Below are 18,584 nucleotides of genomic sequence, written 5' to 3'. Positions count from 1 at the left end.
TTTCCTATACAAGAACAATTTTATTATATATTTTAAAATTTTGTTTTGCGCATATATAAAAATTATGATGCATTGAATTATGATATTAACATTTTATATTCTATGATGTAATTGATTAAATTGCGAAGAATAAATTTCTGGAGTTTGTAATTTATTTTAACAATCTTTTAATATGTCATTTCATTTCATTCATTTGGCTAATAATTTATGATTATAAGTAAATTATCTTTTATTTTAAATAGAGAAAAAAACAAATTTTCTAATATGTTAAATGTAGAATGATGTATTATGTTATTTATTCTGATTTCAGTCATTTCACTCTTTTATTGACATTAATTGATATACCATAGTGTACATACATACATACATATGTACATATGCGAATATGGGATACTGCACGATGCATGACTACTCACTAATCACTACTGCACAATACCAGTAAACAGTATTCGTTACTTCTTACAGTAAACTTTATTCTTATTACTATTCTTCTATTCAGTATAATTTTTGTACTTTTCTTAACAAAATGTTAAATAGTAACAGAATTCAAAATTAAATAATAAGCGCTCTAATAGTGAATTGATTACGTATTCACAATGGATAGTACACGGTCGCCTATGGATAACCTCTTTAACATGCTGTCCGGCTTCAGTGCGGGTCATGAAAAAGCCTTAAAACAAGGCATTTATAATGCCGTGGCACTGTTCTTCTTGTGTCTAGTTTCAGCAGCAGGATTTGGATTATATATTATATTGAGACCTTTTGTAAAACCTCTAATTTGGGCTCTATTATGTGGCTCTGTTCTATTCCCTTTCAAATATTCGTTAACTACGATGGTACAGTCATGGTTTGAAAAAACGGAAGTGTCTCATACTCCTTTAATAATAAATTTAATGGTGCTGCCTGTACAAATAGTAGACAAAGTATCTGACAGTATAGGATCATTTTTATGGAAACGCATTAAGTACATTGCCAGTGCATTTTTATTGGGTGCGATACCTTTAACTATATATCATTATATACCTACTATATTAAGTTGCCTTATATGGAGAATATGTCTAATTTTTAGTACTATTTCTGGATTTTTTATAACAACATGCAACACGTTTACGGTAACTTTTAACTATCTAAAAAATGCTTCATAAGAAATATATTTCATCACATATCGGTAATGATCAATAATAGTAATGTAATTTTTACAGATTGCTTTTATACTTATTGGATATTTATCTGTGTTGTATATTTATTGGACACCGAATAATTCCATACATTTCCGTTATACCTCATTTGTTATATGGTTCATGATTAGTTTATATGTCTCAAACATATTAGGTGCTTATCAAATTATTGTATTTATAACACTACAGATACTATACTTGATAGGATTTATTTATGAGGTAGTAGGCATTGTGGAAAACCAAGAATTAGAAAATAAACAAATGACATTTATGGAAGCAATATGCTTTGCATTAACAAATAACTTAACCACAAATATACAACAAGATTCATTTCCTTCGTTTTCTAAAAGTAAAAAAGTAGAAAATATCAGTAAAGAGAGCATGGATGACAAGATAAGTGAAGAAGACAAAGAAACAAAAGTTAAAAAATTCTCCAGCAAGTCAATGTCATTGGATGCAAATAATAGAGGTGTAATGAAGAGACTGCAACCACCTAGTATACCATTACGTGATCGTTATTTGTTAAGAAGATTGAAAACAGAATTACGAATGTCTATAGATATAGAAAGTGATAAGGTTGATACTGACAAATACATGTATGGTGCATTATATGCTTGCATTGGTATGCTCCTTTGGAAACATAGGTGGATGATATACATTTTAATTATTCCTATAGCCTTTTATATTATTAAACAACTTGGGAGTTATTTTGGAGTAGGGAAGATGATTAAAAATCAATGCAACATTATTATACAAATTATAAAAACATGGTGTATAGAAAGACATCAAGCTCTCTTACCAGTTAATGTTAGAGGTTTATATAAAATTGGAATCATGGTTGATGAAAAATTAACAAAAGCCTTGAAAGCTTCAGTTGATTCTGTAGTAACAATTGCTGTGATTTTTGGCCTACTTATATTTACTACTTGTACCTCTATTTTTATAACTATACAGGTACAATGAAGCTATAATAAATGCTACCTTATACATCTTATAAATGATTATAAATTATTATGCTTTTCCTAGGTTTATACAGAAGGTATGCATCTTATTCATATTACTGGAGAGATACTTAATTCATCTTTAATGAATAATTCAGACATTGATTGGTTACCTGAAGAATGGGAAGATTCAGTTAATAGTGTGTTAGATAATGCTTACACATATGGACGAAGTGCTATTTCTGATGGAGTAAGATATATGTATATATTTATAATTACTAAATATATTTCAATACTAATATGTAATCTATGATGTAGATAAAAGGATTGGTAAAAGATTTAGATACTGCAAAGGCTGAACAGTTGGAAAAGAAAGTTTTAGAACTTTGGGATAGACTTTATCAAGCATGGATGATGTCTAATGAAAGTCCTGATTTAATTGGACCTACTGTAGATGTTACAGCAGCTTATTCAGTGTGGGAAAGCTTCAAAGAAAGTTTTGGCAAAACACCTTTACGTAAGATTTCACATTTAAAATTAAATGCAATTAAATGCAGCACTATCCAGATCTATTCAATGTGTTTGTTCTTCTCTTTTTATGTAGAACTGTTTAACATGACCAATATACAAAACTTTGTAAAAGAAAATATTGGGATTTGTATGTCAGTGTTGGACTCCATTTGGAGCATAGTGAAGGGAAATATGTCTGTGATATTAACAATTTTTACAGAATTATTTTATATTATACTTATGAGTGGATCAGCAGTACTTAACTTCACTCTCAGTATGGTAATCAATTAATTACAAAAAACGCGTATATATTTTGAAAATATTTAGAATATATATTTTATGTAATAGAAATTTCATTTTAAGGTGGTGTTTTTTACGACGCTTTTTTACCTCCTTAGTTCTAGTGAAAAAACATACAAACCCATTGAGTTAACTACAGTATTTAGTCCTATTAATTGTCACAGGTAAATGTTTAGATTTTATAATACATCAATATATTTTGTATCATTTGTAATACAAATTATTTTGAAAAATTAATTTTCTTATTTATAAGCACTCTCCATGTTGAGGGGTATGTATATATTGAATTATAAAAATATATCCTATTACGTATTTTGGAAGAGAAGCCTAACATCTTATCTTTTGTAGGTTTGCTGTAGCATTACAAGAAGCAGTAATTGGAGTATTTGCTGCAACATTTAAACTTGCTTCTTTCTTTGGCATGTGGACATGGTTTACACATAATTTGTTCCAAGTAAAAATAATTTATTTACCATCAGCTTTTGCAACAATACTCGGTGCCGTGCCATTTTTGGATGCATATTTTGCTTGCATCCCAGCTACTTTGGAACTCTGGTTTACTCAAGGATCTATGACTGCTATTCTGTTTTTCATGTTTCATTTTCTTCCTTGCAATATTGTGGTAACTGAATTCTACAAAGAAATTAAAGGGTACTATAATTTTTAAAAATTGCAATAAAGATATATTTATTTAGATACATATAACTACATTTACATTAATCGCTTTTTTACTTTAGGGGTGGACATCCATATCTGACAGGTCTTTCCATAGTAGGTGGTGTCTTTTGCTTAGGTGTAGAAGGTGCCATTTTTGGTCCCTTATTGTTATGCTGTATAATGGTAGCAATTAATCTAAGTCGTCGTTACCTACATTCGCCATCAGAAGAAGTTATACCCTCATATGCACAAATTAAACAGTAATAGGGAAGTTGTTAATAATACTTATTATTGAATAGTTGAACAAAAATTAACCGATCTTGGTAGATTAACTTTTAAAAATATAGGCAGTGGTAAATCTTAACATTTAACATGTGCTTTAAATGAAGCTTAAAAACGATCAAACATAAGTCATATTTATAAATGTTTAACGTTCATATAATAACGTTCATAAAAAAATAACTTTTATCTTTATGAAGAATTTTAACACACAATACTATTTACAAAATAAGATATCTTTATCTAGTCTTTAAAAAAGATAGTTTATTATAACATGTAATTTTTGTTACATGTACATATATTTATAGAAAAATTGCTTGTATATTTTTGTATATTTTGCTTTGTATATTTTTATAAAGTGTTTTGCTAATAATATATTTAAAAAAAATTCAGTAAACAAATTTCAGCTTACGCTTATTAGCATTGTAAGTGCGTTATTGCATCAATTCAATAAATTATTTTTCCGTAGTTTTTAAGATTAAATACTAGAATTTGATAGAAAAAGAAAGTACACGTACTATTTTAAAATTATTAACTCCTGATATTATTGATTAATAGAAAAATAACAAATATATAATAATGTTTAATTGTATATATTCTTTTTAATAATCTAATTATATTAATTATATATACTCTCTTTAATAATATTGTTTATTATACATATTGTATACATTGATTTTATGTTTCATTGTGATAATGTACTAACTTCAATATTTATGTTATATTTTGTTATAAAAAGCCATTGTATAATTTTCAATAGTAACCAATAAAAAATTGTCCAAAATTAGAGATAAATTTATAAGTTAACGAAGCAAAATGTCAAATTTAATGTATTTAATAATTAGTATACTTCTAATTATTCTGGTTATTCTTATTGGATTCGAAATTTATTTACATCGCGAGACATATTTTCCACGAAGGACTTGAAATTTAATATTACAAAGGTAAACAATCATTATTTACATAGAATCAGAGAGTTGCCAGTATTAGACGAATTTAATAAATACCAGAAAGTGTAGTAACTTTCAAAGATTTTCTTAGCACTTCTGGTGTGATAAATTCACATGCATGGAAAGTAACATTTTTATTATTTTCAAACATATGGAAACCATTTTCTGAGAAACGACCACAAACATTACCAGCTTCTAGCCATACAAAAAGTGCTATATTATTTGTTATTAATTCAAGTTCAATATCTGGATAATTAAAATATCTTCCAGGTAAATGATTATCATTTACTTTTATCTAAAATGAAATATTTCATATTAAACAAAAATGCATAACATCTCTTTTGCAGATTCAAGGATGAACTTACAGAAACATTTGCAATTGGTAATGCAATGTTCTTCAGAGCATTGCTTGGATATATGTAATTTCTTGGTGCTATTGGAATTCCAGTTTTGTTTCTCAAGGTGAGTGTTGTAATACAATTACTTTTAGTACTAAAGTTAGATTGACATTCATTAAGTGCTGTAGAATTTAAAATCCATGAATATTCTAGTAAATTATTATGAATTTTAGTTACTGTATTTGCTTCCTATTAAAAAGAAATGTTGATTGCAAGGTTTTAATATAAAAGCATTTCTTTTATTTGCTAAGTGTTTTTGTCATATACTTACAATAATTATATTAGGATGAACATATGATTGTACAGGTTTTATGCTATTCCATGCATAAAGATTCACTTCTAAAATAGCATTTTTTATTGAATATGTCATATCAGAGACAATATAGATTAAAAGCTGCATATCATTAATATAGTATGTAACTATAATAGGTGCAAAAAATTCCATAGCATAGTAATGAAGCATTTTCCATCGTCCATCAAAATCTAAATAAATAAGATTATCAATGGCATCAAAATAAATTTAAATATTACATCCTATTTTCAGTAATCATCATCTACCTATGGAAGACCAAGATGGAGCTTGCCAAACATCATTTAATTGCCAATATAAAGCACCCATTGTCATTCCCTCTCCTATTTCGTTCAAATCCGACTTTGATTGCCGATAAAACTCTGTTTGTATTTTTACCGAAACAGCCTGATTAATTTGGCTTAAATATACATAATTTTCGAATCTTTTTAGACTATCTTGAGTGTCAGGTAATTTTAAATTTTTTGAAATAAGATTCTTCAAATATACTGTTCCTAATGGTAAATGTTGACGATGTTTAAAGAAGTTGCTGTCTATATCTAAATCAGTAATAGTTCTTGTAACCGGCAACATAGTATAAATTGACGGTAGCGATTGAAACCCATATTCAGACGAAAATCTTGCACGAGGATATTGGTTCATATCCCATCCATTATTAAAATAGTTGTAATAATGAACTAAAATATTATTATATTACACCTGCTTTCAAATACAAACTGTTTCTATAGTGAAAAAATATATTTTACCATCTCCAAATAACTTCGAATATGGATCTTTTCCAATATAATTATATTTCTCTGTATACAATCCATTACTAGGACTAGATATTGCAAAAGGTCGTGTGGAATCAAGTTGTTCTACTTCTTTCTTAATTAAATCTACATAAAGTTTGATATAATCAGTTTTATATATTTGCTTAGTTCCAGTTTCATACCAATTTCCATATAGAGCTGCTTCATTTTCATTATTTCCAGCCCAGAGAACAATACTAGGATGATTTTTTAATCTTTGTACATTTTGTATTACTTCCTTCTTAACTGATTCAAGAAAGTCTTTTGTAGTAGGATACATTCCACATGCAAACATGAAATCTTGCCAAATCATGATTCCATATTCATCAGCTATATTATAAAATAATTCGGATTCATAAAGTCCACCTCCCCATACTCTAAGCATATTCATGTTTGCTTCCTTGGCAGATGTCAATAAGTGTTTAATTGTATCTGTCCTAGTAGTTAACTCAGGAAAAATACTAGCTGGTATGAAATTACTACCCTTCGCAAATATTGGAATATTATTTATCTGAAAATAAAAGCTTAATCCTTGTTTCAGAGTCTTTTGTACAAGCTCTACTGTCCTAAAACCAATGCGTATAGTTTTCTGCTTAACATTAGTAGAAGTAACTGCAGTTACAGTTAATGAGTAAAGAGTTTGATTGCCATAACCATTCGGCCACCATTCATGTACAAGGTTCTATGTAAAAATATTATTTTATTAAAAGCATATATCGGTCAAATATTAGTAAATTATATGCCACTATTGGGAACGTACCGTAGGTACTTTAAGAAGTATAGTACTTTTTGTGTCTGTTTGTAAATTAACATTGCTGGTATTATGAATATTTGATTGTTCATTAATATTAAGAATAGATGAGATATGACAAGTTGTGTTATTTTGTGAGGTAGTTTCAAGAAATAATGTGATTATAACATTCCAAAATTTTCCTTCTTTATGAATATCTGTTGTAACATCCATAATATAAATTTCATTTATGGGAATTATTTCTACACTTTTCCTAAAATTCTTTTTGATTAATATGTAACAACAAATAATGTAAATAAATAATAAAATTAAACACACCAAATACCCATTGATGGAAAAGCTGGACCCCAATCCCAAGAAAAACTTGCTTGCATTTTTCTTATATAATTTACATGACATTCTCCATTGTAACTATCTGGATTGCATATTGGAGGAATAACATACTTCAATGCTTGTTTATTGTGTAAGGCCTCAGCTACTTTAACAGGGGAAGAAAAAGAAACTTCCAATAAATTTTCTCCTCTCTGAAAAGTAGAATATTAATAAATAAATAGAATAAATAATTGTATGATATGAATAAATAAAAAATGAATTAATTACTTCTAAGTATTTTGTTACATCAAATGTATATCTTAAAAACATATTTGACGTTTCTCCAACTTTTTGTGCATTTAAAATGATTGTAGCAAATGTATCTACACCATGGAAAATTAATACTACTTTAGGTGCTTTCAATAAGGTGTTGTTTACTGTAATACAAATATTAAAAATTTATTTAAAATCAAGAACACTTGTATAAACATATTAACGTTCTTATACTAAAAAATCTAAAATAATTACCATAAAAACCTTTAGTGTAAGTAACTGATTGATTACCAACCCATCGATTAGTTACATCATTATTTTCATTAAAATTATTTGGTATAATATGTGCCTTGCTCAAATCTGTATAAATTCCTCCTGGTACAGTTGCAGGAAATATGATTTCTAAAAAGATATAATTAATATCATAATTAGTAATAATTAATATAATAATAATATTAGAGAATTTAAAAAAATTCTTACCATGTTCATGTTTATTGGTCGTAATTTTACCTAAATCAGAAATTCATATATTATATATTGATAGGATTGATATTATATAAAAAAAAGTTTTATTATTGTATTTTATATAACATATTTAATACCTATCCATGAACCATCTAAGGTTAGGGACAAAGTGCTGTTAATCAAAAGTAGAATGACTATAAATTGAAAAATTGTTTTCATAATACTTGTTTTACGACAATTCAATAAATTTTTTATACTATATAGAGATTTTGATAATTATTTTTATAAATATTATATATATGTAAGCTGTAATACGTATGTATGTAAGTCTAAATTCAACTGAATTCTTATCATGTATATTTGAGATATGTATCTGTTTATCAATATAAGTATTTCTTTCATTAAATTATCTTGAATATTATTTAATTTCATCTTACATAATCGTGTTTCTTATATCCTGTTATGACAATGAGTATATTTTTTTGATGTAAATATAATTTCAATACATAATTAATATTTAACTATCTTTATGATTTGTAGTTTTTAACACATTACTTATAATTAATTTAGAATAAATAATACAAAAGACATAATATAATATTTTATTCACAACGAGAATCATTTGTAGAAAAATACATTTTACTATACAGTATAAATGCTTACAATTGATCTACAAAACTTGATATTATATATTTAATCTCTTATACGTTCCTTTTTGTCAAACATAGTTTCGTTTAAGCATTTTAACAAGAATCTTTAATTTATATCATTTAAATTTACTGTGCGAACTGTACAATTAATTACCCACAAAGAAATAAACTGATGTTTTAATAACGTTTCTGATTTTAATCACTACTTTGTTATTTGATAACAAACAGGAAGTAAATAAAAATATTTTAACTTAGTTTTGATCCAAAGTAATAAATATGTTTGTAATAAAAGAATACACACATATACATAAATGTTTACAAAACATGGAATGCTATAATAAACGCAAAAAGAATTATATGTTATGTATTTTATAAGAAATTTGAGGTGTACGTTTCATATTGTTATAATCTTTTTCTGATAGATATGAATAGTATAACAGTACCATTAAAAGCATGATAGAATATCAATTCTTTTATCAGTGTATATATATGTCATACATACATATACATTTATTGTTTTAAAGATAGCAATAGTACTTGTTAATGTTTTCTTTTTCTACTAGGATATATTTGTCTTTTACTGTCTGAAGAGAATTGTCTTCTATAATCTATATGTGAATGAGTTTGTTCACTAATTGGTCGGAAACAACGAATAGGCGAATTAGGAATGTTACTGGTTTCATTGCTTGAATATTCTAAAAATATACGATATTGTTAATATATAACTTTGTTTACATCTAATTTAAAGAGAAAATGAGAATAATTACCATTTGACGATTCTTCTTCATGCTGTCTTTGTAAGCAACTATTAACATGATCTTCATAATGTATTCCATTAGTGGTTTTATATTTTGAACAAACACCACATTCAAGAATTTCAGTATTGTTAATGCCTATTGGTGATGATTTATTTTCCACTATATATAAATCATTTTCGTATTCATTATCAGATATATATTGTTCGCATCCAGCAGCATGTGTTTCTATTTTATCACTTGGAAAAGATTTATTACAAATGGGGCAATTTACATTATTTGTGACATTATTCTCTGTTATCTTCATTTCTCTAGATACAGAAGTACTATCGTCCTAAAAAGAATTGAGGCACAAATATATAACATTTTACCTGTATATATTACTAAAAAGAAAAAAAAGGATATGATTACCTCGTACAACATGTTATCCTTTACTGATGTTGTACACTTGTTTTGTCTATTTAAACCTTGTAATCTTTCTTCATCTTTGTTAGTTTTTTTTAAAGATTTCACGTCTACTATAGTATTCCACTTTTTGGTTTTTCCTTCTTTATGCTTTTCCTCCTCTTCTTTTTGCTTTTCTCTTCTTTGCCTTCCTTCTAATTGTTTTTTATAAAATTCTTCTTTCTTTTTCTTTTGGTCTGCTTCCTTCTTCTCAGCTTCTTCCTTTTCAATTTCATGCCTTTTTCGTTTTTCAAGTTGAAGTTTTTCCAAAGAAACATATACATTGTTTATTCTACTTGAAAAACCTTTCTTTGGTAATGGTTTAGTTTCTGTACTCTCAAACATTATTTTAACATTGTCGTTAGCATTATCATTTTCTAATTCTATGAGAATTTTTTCATCAGTGAGAATACTACCTTTATTTTTAGATATTAAAGTTATTGCATTTTGTTTTTCATTGCTACTATGTGCTAATGGACTGCTAGAAGACATATTAATAACATGTTCTCTCCTTTTAGTAATACTTCTTCTAATATTATGAGGTACTTTTTTTGGACATAAGGGAATTGATTCAGATGATAAATATTCTTTAGATTCTTTTTTACAGTCTGTTTTAAAATTTTCAATTTCCATATTATCTGCTAAGAGACTGCTATCATTGTCTTGGTTTAAATTTTTATTTTTTTCACTGCATCTAGCAGTACATACCATTTTATTTGAACGTAATACCCTGTTTGTATCTTCATGAGACTGAATTTTCTTTTTTTTAATAGTATTTTCATCCTCATCACTGCTAGAATATGTTATATCAGAGAAAGAAGAAAGAATCATAGTTGATTTACGTTTATGAGGTCGTTCATTGCTATGTTTGTTTGTACATTCCATTTGATTCTGATCAGTCTTAAAATCTTTTACTAATTTTTTATCCAAATTATCTTTAGCAAGACCCACCTATAGAAATGTTGAAAGAAGGATTAGAATTATAACAATAAAACTATTCTTTTTTTTACAGAAATATGATTTATTCAAAGATTGTAGCTTACAGTTTTAATTACTGTTCTTTCTTTATAAACACTTATAAATACATATGTTTGTATAAATGCAAACTTTACAACTTTTATAAGAAACACCAATCATAATCTTCGATCAGTTTTATATAAAGCATTAATGTTATTTGTTCTCAAATTATCTTATCAGTATATATATAAATAAAAAATATGTAAACTTTGCCAGTAAAGTTATCTTTAATATGTTAGTTAAATTTTATCACAACCATTGTACTGCTAATTTTAAGCATAAGAGACAACATCAAATTTGATACTATTTATGCCAAAGAGATATTATATTAATAAATAGTTACACATTTTTTATTGAAAAGAATCAATAGAAATTTATATTAAAATTATGAATATTTTAGGAGAAAACATTATCATTCTAAACATAAATCTGTGCATACAGGTAATTTTTTTTTCCATGGCACAATGTTGTATTACGAAGAATTTAACTTATATGCAAAAAAAAAAATAAATATTGGATTGTTCAGAAAGTTCATAGTAAAATTTAATAGAATGAATTTGATTTCGATTTAATTTAGTCGAATATACATTTATATCATTCCTTATATTGACTTTTTAGCCATCTATTAAATAGCTTCATGAATATCATTTTTTGAAGGATTTTTTTGGGAAATGACAATTTACACTTTAAACAATTTTCACAGGTTACTAGAGTATTCAATTCCTCGTTATTAAAAAAGTTTTGTAAAAGGTAGGATAAATGACAGTGAGATTAGAGTATATCCACTGAATAGAATGAATAGAATTGAGCATTCTAGATAAGAGCCAATATCTCAATTTCACTAAAAACATAGCAGAACTTAATTTCTGCTTTTAGAAATGTTAATTCCAATCAATGAAGTCTCCCGAATAATCCAATATTTTCTTATATTCATTAATGATAGGATCTGTAAGAAATGGATTGGATGGAGGTACCCACCTGAATGGGTGACCCCCATTGAAACTTAGTATCGGTAGTACGGTGCCAACTATGCCACAACTCTGCTGTTTGTTTCAAATAAAAGTTTAATTCAGGCAGTAACTTCTCAAGCGTCTCAGGTGTTTGTGCATCTTTGCATAATCTAAATGGCATGCGATCTTCAACTACTGGCCGATTTGGCTCTTGCAAAGGCACATCATTTTCGCTAACACAAGAATCAAGTGGATTAATTTGCCATCGATCCAATTTTTGATCACATTCAGAATGTGTGTCCATTTTTGTTTCTGAGCTATTTATAATATCTGAATCTTGTAAAGAATTTTTTGATTTTAAAGAAATATATTTACTCGTGCTATGAGAATAATTATCTCGGATATTTGAATTGTCTTGTAATCTAATAAATGTATCTTTGCTATCAAATTTTTTCCCTCTGTACATAGGGTTTCTTGAATCAGCAATAGCAGCAGCAAGATCAGAATTGCTACATCCATGTGAAGATGCTCTTTCATGTATTGGTGATGTATGATTAGGTTTATAAGAGTGTATCGACTGAGTTGCATCATTGTGTTCTTGTATCTCCAATTCTTGTGTTAAATTTGCCTTGAGCATTACCTCGGAGGTACATTCACTAGAAGATTGGATTAATTCCTAAAAACATATTAATATACATATCTTAATTACATATTGCATATAATATACTACAATAATACATATTCCATGATTTTTATAAATGTGAACAATTATGTTCACAATAAACAAAGACTTTATTAAATATGAGTAAATCAACCTTTTGTGTATCTTTTTCATCATTAGCCATATTTGCCATATCCTTAGATTCATTAATAAACCCTAAAATTTCTTTCATATCTTTGTAAGTATACCATGTCTCGTACATTTTCATATCTGAAAATTATTTTATAAAATGATAAAATATATACATAAATAATAAAATAAATGATATATATATAAATATATAAATGATAAAATTGTTATGATTAAAAGAAAAATAATTAATAAAATTAATGCTTTTAATAAAAGTATTTTATTAAAAAGAGTAAGATTCAGGTACCTATAAGTTCTCGTTTCATTTCTTCTTCTTCTTCTTCCCTTTCTTTAGATGTGAACATCTCAACTTTATCTCGTTCCATGCTATCTGACATATTTGTAATTTCGCACGTTTAGATCAGAAACTGTCAACAAAACGTATTTTACGTACCAAATTGTAATTTAATTGTAAAAAGCTTATGATTTGTAATTTCGAATTTTTCCTCATTACTATTTAATTGTTTCAATAATATCCATTTATGGACAACGATGACGAAAGAACAAAAATTGATGGAAAGAGGTAAGCGAATGTATTATATTATATGGATAACCTGAAGATTAGTGACATCGAACCAAAAGAATATATCGATATTGATGATAAGCAATTTCAGATTGTTCGATTTTTGAAATCCACTTACGTGAATAGATAAATAGATTTAGATGTATGTTACTAATGTAATTTATCATATTTTACGAAATTATAAAATAGAGAAAATTTTATTATTAACTGATTTAATGTTAAAATAGTATAAATATATCTATTCTAGAATGAAGTGAATTAATTTAAAATATTTAATTATACAAATAATCCCATTTAGTTGGACCACTCTCCACCTTCTTAAAATTTTAACAATGTAATTTATAAGCCTAAGTAAAAGTATCCCACTTAGCGGAAGTATTCACAATTGCTGAAAATTATCAATCTTAAAAAGGAGATTCCTTTCTGGATATATATCTGGTTACATACTACAATTATACCAAAAACGTTAAAAACCACCTAAAAGCTGCGACCGACTAACCCAGTTGTTCAATTGATTCCTTTATCATATTAATTTTGCAAATAAATCACATTTATAATCATAGTCAAAAATATCAAATAAACTATTAATTATCTATTAAAAAATAATACATGTGCGTTCAAGGTGAATGCGTACCATGTGCTTACACCTACCAGAATTTCCAACTTGAGAACTACAATGATCATTAATTACCTTGTTATTATTATTAATAGCATTAATTCCTACATTTATTTCATGGGGATAATCTGCCAAAGAAATAGATCTTAAACAAAGGACAAAATATTTATTAAGACCCGTATTAGATGAACTATATAATCCACATAATAAAATATAATTCGAATATCAAATTCTGTTGCCTTCCTCAAAAAATCTATTGGGCTCCATTAACGTAATCTAAAATTTAATCTAAAATTTTTTATCATTGCACAATGCATTGTTGTAAAATGAATGCATGCATTGTTATGAAAAATCATAAACATCTCTATTAGTTTGAAACACAGTCATGTGGACCAATTTGCCTTCATATCTTTATACTTAAATATAATTTTAAGACGCAACAACACAACGCTCTCTGATGGGACATGGATGTACGATTTTAATGGATAAAAATAAATATGACTGCGTCCATAGTCAGAGCATATATTCAATCTGGGTATTTTATATTTTTGTTTAATGTTATAAATTAGAAGTATTTTTTTTGCTCTTAATACATTCGTTAATACACTAAACATATGTTTACATATAATACTTATTGTTATTGTTTATTTGTAGACAGTATTGGATCGCAAACATAACCTTCTTTTATAATTTAATGCTAGTCCTAAATTATAAATATTTTAATATGTTTAATGTTATTATTTATAATGCTTAATGTATTTAATGCGTATCACTAAATATATTTTTTATTAATGTAATCTATTTATTTATAGTTTATCAAGGCAAGTATCAGAAGTAGTATGGCGAGAACAAAATATAAATCATACTTTACAAACCTTGAATGTATTACATATTCAACGGCAATATTATCATATTACTCTAGCTTCTTTTAAACGAAGAAATAATCGAGAAGTATGATTTAAAACGTATTAATACATTATATATACATGTACATATTGGTACATATTATTGTATTATATTCAATATATGTACATAAATAAAATTATAAATTATTTTCAGAAAACTATGGTATTTAATGAAGATATGTTAAATAATTTTTCAAATGAACAATTTAAAAAAAAGTCATTCCCAGTAATAGAAGTATGGGAAAATATGACAGTTAAAGAATTAGCAAACTCTGCTAAAAGGGATATTAACGATATTTTAGATGTACTTCATATTGTAAGTGGTAAAAATATTTACAATAAAAATAGTATTTTATCAGGTGGACAATTAATATCTAGCATAATTAAAAAACTTGGTGCAAAATCTAGAATTATTTCAAAGCAAACTTCAAATAAAGATATAAAGTATAAAGACATTACAAGAAGGTAATACGAAATTAATATGTTTAAATAATTAATTCAAAATAGCAATTCTTGTGAATTTTCTTAAGGCTGTAATATAATTATATTTTGTATAGACCTCTACCAGATAAGTCTCAATTAGTGAGACGACATCCAGTGGTAACAATAATGGGGCATGTTGATCATGGTAAAACTACCTTACTTGATGCATTACGACATACGTCTGTTGCACAGTCTGAATTTGGTGGAATTACACAATGCATTGGCGCCTTTGATGGTTAGTTCTAAATTAATCTTTAAATATTCATTTATATATATTTTATTATTATATAATTAAAATTTCACTGAAATATAATTTTGAAAAATGAAATATATAACTTGAAGAAAAATATTTTATTATACTTAAATTTTAGTAACTTTGGATTCTGGAGAACGAGTAACATTTTTGGATACACCTGGCCATGCTGCTTTTACCTCTATGCGATATAGAGGGGCATATGCAACAGATATTGTAGTATTAGTAGTAGCAGCTGATGATGGTGTCAAAGAACAAACCTTACAGAGTATAGAAATGGCAAAAAATGCCAAAGTTCCAATTATTGTGGCTATCAACAAAATTGATAAACCTAACATTGATATTGTAATGTTTTAAAGCTCTGAGTTCAGATTAAAAATCAGAATTTGAGAATTCTTAAATCTCTAATTATTTTGTTTTCACAGAAAAGGACACAACATGAACTTGCAGATCATGGAATTGTAGTTGAAGAACTTGGTGGTGAGGTACAATGTGTGAAAATATCTGCTTTAAAGGGAACTAATTTACAAGAATTAACAGAAGCTATAGTTGTACAAGCGGAATTAATGGATTTGAAAGGGGATCCTGCAGGTTTAGTAGAAGGTGTTGTTATTGAGTGTAGTAATCATGTTGGTCGTGGAAAATTAGTGACGGCTTTAATTCAGCGTGGTACTTTAAAGAAAGGATGTTTGTTAGGTAAAAAATAGCAATACTAACTTTTATAAATTAAATATATTAAAATAATTTTTATTGATATTCCTTATTTTTTAATAGTCTCTGGACTAGCATGGGTTAAAGTAAGAGCTATGTTTAATGATTCCGGCCACCCTATTTTGGAAGCTAAACCATCGGATGCAATACAAATCATTGGATGGAAAGAATTACCTGATGTTGGAGATGAAATGCTAGAAGTAGAAAATGATAAAATATTGCAAGAAGTTCTAAAATTTAGAGAGAAAGAGCACAATGAAACTTTAGCTAAACAACATAAAGCTGTTGCCGACCAAAGGCTACAAAAACATCTCATTGTAATATTCAGTGGACACAGAATGTATACTTTAATTATTTATGAAAGTACAACCTATATTTCTCACTATTATAGGATTATCGAAAGCTGTTAGAAATTAGAAGAACATTTGGAAGAGATAGAACAGTAATGAGAAAGGTGAGGGAAAAACTGGCTGAAAAAGAAAAAAATAAACGTATAATAGAGGATCCTACTCCAAGAGTTAATATTATTATAAAAGGTGATGTAGCAGGAAGTATCGAGGCATTATTAGATATTTTTGACTCATATAAATGTGATAAAATATGCAAACTAAACATTGTTCACTATGGTGTTGGATCCATCACAAGCTCGGACATAGAATTAGCGGGTACATTTAAAGGTAACAAAATTTTAAAATAATGTTATATATTACTATACATTACTCTAAATTATTTATCTGTTCTCAGCAATTATTTATGGGTTTAATGTAAAGGCAATTAAAACAGTAGAAGAAGAGGCCACTGCAAAAGGCATACCTCTTCGACTGTATAACATTGTATATAAACTTATCGATAATGTTAAGGCAGAAATTAATAGTTTACTACCTGAAGTCAATATCGAAGAAATAACAGGTAATGATTATTGATATTATATAACAGATAATTATAATATAAATATTGTATGTTAATAATGATTTCTTTTCGATTTTTAAATATAGGTGAAGCAACGGTATTACAAAAATTTGATATAAATGAAAAAAATAAGAAAGTAAGCGTTGCAGGTTGCCGTTGCGTTAAAGGCGTTCTTTTAAAATCTGGACTGTATCATATAGTAAGAGGAAATGAAAATATTTTTACAGGTAAATTTGTTATGACAATTATGAAATTCATTTACTAATCCACTACTTTATGTCTTATTAATTTCATTTAGTATTTTATTTTCCATTGAATATTAATTTTAATACCTGTAACATACATTTTTTATATTGTTATCAACAATATTTGAATACTTTGTTATAGGAAGATTGGTATCAATGAGGCATTTAAAGGATGAAATGTCGTCGATAGAAACTAATCTCGAATGTGGTCTCAGATTTGAAGATCCAACAATATCATTCCAACCTGGAGATAATATTATTTGTGTCATAATAAAAAGGGAGAAACAAAAGCTTGATTGGGATCCTGGATTTTAATTGGATATCGTTGTATTTAGAAAATTACAGAATAGTATATAGACAATATAAAATAAAAAAATACAAATGACAAATCACTGACCTGTCTTCCGTTTTATTAATGGCATATTAAATTATTTATATAAAATGGATTTTTACAAAATGTAAGTACAAATTTCTTTATTATTGCCTTAGTGATGCAACACTGTAGTTCTTGCACTTTATCGATGGAACTTTTCCTTTGTTTGAAACAGATATGGATGAGCCATTTTATCATAATCGGTAGTTGATTATTCTGTCTCTTATTGGTGTATTAGCTTCTTTAAAAAAAAACGTATAATGTCATAGAATCATAAGAATTGATCATGTTACATTGGTATTTAAAAATTTCAAGTCTTTTTCAACTCAAATTTCAATGATAAGTTAAGACATTTTTATCCAGAAACAAAAAGATATAATTGTGTTAACACCGTTAAGAAGCATAAGTTTCTCGAAGTCGACGTTGAATATGATGATACGCAGTCATAACACCGCGTTTCTTTTTCTGTAAACGACACAATGCTGGTTCTTGGTTGGCTTGTGCGATTTTTGTATCTAAAGGCTCGATAAGAGTATTAGTATCTGGATGCACGAAAAATGCAATGGAATGACGACCTCGACCACAATGTTCTGGTACAACAACTCGGTGTCTTAATGCTGGTAATTGATTGTTTGTCCAGTTCGCTAATATATCGCCAGTGTTCACCAAAATTGCACCTGGGAGATGACCAACTCTTCCCCATCGTTCACCGTAAGGAGTCTGTATTTCTAGACCACCTTCGCAATCCTAAAAATAATTAAATAATTAAAAATTATTATGTTATA

General features: G+C 27.2%; 4 protein-coding genes across 7 annotated transcripts in view; 2 read left to right on the top strand and 2 right to left on the bottom strand.

Annotated features, from left to right (window-relative positions):
* The first annotated feature begins 282 nt into the window (after positions 1-282).
* On the top strand, positions 283-4,660 carry LOC126872001 (transmembrane protein 245). 2 transcript variants are annotated; one of them, XM_050631447.1, is made up of 9 exons: positions 283-1,112; positions 1,203-2,132; positions 2,205-2,369; positions 2,438-2,636; positions 2,724-2,908; positions 2,993-3,093; positions 3,183-3,200; positions 3,278-3,580; positions 3,667-4,660. In XM_050631447.1, the coding sequence occupies exons 1-9, from the start codon at positions 597-599 to the stop codon at positions 3,848-3,850; spliced, it is 2,601 nt and encodes an 866-aa protein (XP_050487404.1). In that variant the 5' UTR covers positions 283-596; the 3' UTR covers positions 3,851-4,660. The 2 variants fall into 2 exon arrangements, with proteins under 2 accessions (XP_050487404.1, XP_050487405.1); XM_050631448.1 differs by lacking the exon at positions 3,183-3,200.
* Positions 4,499-13,177, bottom strand: LOC126871998 (beta-mannosidase). Its single transcript, XM_050631435.1, has 15 exons — positions 13,029-13,177; positions 12,747-12,862; positions 11,960-12,607; positions 9,932-10,915; positions 9,533-9,854; positions 8,131-8,160; positions 7,906-8,052; positions 7,666-7,814; positions 7,384-7,589; positions 7,075-7,318; positions 6,270-6,996; positions 5,772-6,200; positions 5,485-5,696; positions 5,181-5,402; positions 4,499-5,110 (listed from the first exon to the last, which is right to left on the bottom strand). Exons 1-15 carry the CDS (start codon positions 13,117-13,119, stop codon positions 4,862-4,864), a joined length of 4,776 nt encoding a protein of 1,591 aa, XP_050487392.1. The 5' UTR covers positions 13,120-13,177; the 3' UTR covers positions 4,499-4,861.
* On the top strand, positions 13,156-17,822 carry LOC126872002 (translation initiation factor IF-2, mitochondrial). Of its 2 annotated transcripts, XM_050631449.1 has the most exons (12): positions 13,156-13,304; positions 14,355-14,455; positions 14,733-14,871; positions 14,980-15,290; positions 15,383-15,543; positions 15,680-15,906; positions 15,987-16,257; positions 16,336-16,589; positions 16,664-16,949; positions 17,017-17,181; positions 17,268-17,408; positions 17,569-17,822. In XM_050631449.1, the coding sequence occupies exons 2-12, from the start codon at positions 14,418-14,420 to the stop codon at positions 17,739-17,741; spliced, it is 2,166 nt and encodes a 721-aa protein (XP_050487406.1). In that variant the 5' UTR covers positions 13,156-13,304; positions 14,355-14,417; the 3' UTR covers positions 17,742-17,822. The 2 variants fall into 2 exon arrangements, with proteins under 2 accessions (XP_050487406.1, XP_050487407.1); XM_050631450.1 differs by lacking the exons at positions 13,156-13,304; positions 14,355-14,455 and having other exon boundaries at positions 14,743-14,885.
* LOC126872009 (uncharacterized) overlaps positions 17,790-18,584 on the bottom strand; it is a 40,126-nt gene continuing 39,331 nt past the window's right edge. For both annotated transcript variants that reach the window (XM_050631467.1, XM_050631468.1), the window contains one exon: positions 17,790-18,546. In XM_050631467.1, the coding sequence (XP_050487424.1) occupies positions 18,193-18,546 (354 nt within the window). In that variant the 3' untranslated portion in view covers positions 17,790-18,192. The remainder of the gene's footprint in view (positions 18,547-18,584) is intronic.

This window comes from Bombus huntii, chromosome 12, assembly GCF_024542735.1.
Source record: "Bombus huntii isolate Logan2020A chromosome 12, iyBomHunt1.1, whole genome shotgun sequence".
NCBI classification, from domain to species: domain Eukaryota; kingdom Metazoa; phylum Arthropoda; class Insecta; order Hymenoptera; family Apidae; genus Bombus; species Bombus huntii.
This window is presented reverse-complemented; position numbering and strand designations above follow the sequence as displayed.

Coding starts and splice junctions, on each gene's coding strand:
- LOC126872001 (XM_050631447.1), top strand. CDS start 597: ATGGATAGTACACGGTCGCCTATGGATAACCTCTTTAACATGCTGTCC. Junction 1,113..1,202: donor CAACATGCAACACGTTTACG/GTAACTTTTAAC, acceptor TAATTTTTACAG/ATTGCTTTTATACTTATTGG. Junction 2,637..2,723: donor TTTTGGCAAAACACCTTTAC/GTAAGATTTCAC, acceptor CTTTTTATGTAG/AACTGTTTAACATGACCAAT.
- LOC126871998 (XM_050631435.1), bottom strand. CDS start 13,119: ATGTCAGATAGCATGGAACGAGATAAAGTTGAGATGTTCACATCTAAA. Junction 12,608..12,746: donor ATGAAAAAGATACACAAAAG/GTTGATTTACTC, acceptor ATATGTTTTTAG/GAATTAATCCAATCTTCTAG. Junction 6,201..6,269: donor TTCGAAGTTATTTGGAGATG/GTAAAATATATT, acceptor ATAATATTTTAG/TTCATTATTACAACTATTTT.
- LOC126872002 (XM_050631449.1), top strand. CDS start 14,418: ATGACTGCGTCCATAGTCAGAGCATATATTCAATCTGG. Junction 15,907..15,986: donor ATAAACCTAACATTGATATT/GTAATGTTTTAA, acceptor TTGTTTTCACAG/AAAAGGACACAACATGAACT. Junction 16,258..16,335: donor AAAGAAAGGATGTTTGTTAG/GTAAAAAATAGC, acceptor ATTTTTTAATAG/TCTCTGGACTAGCATGGGTT.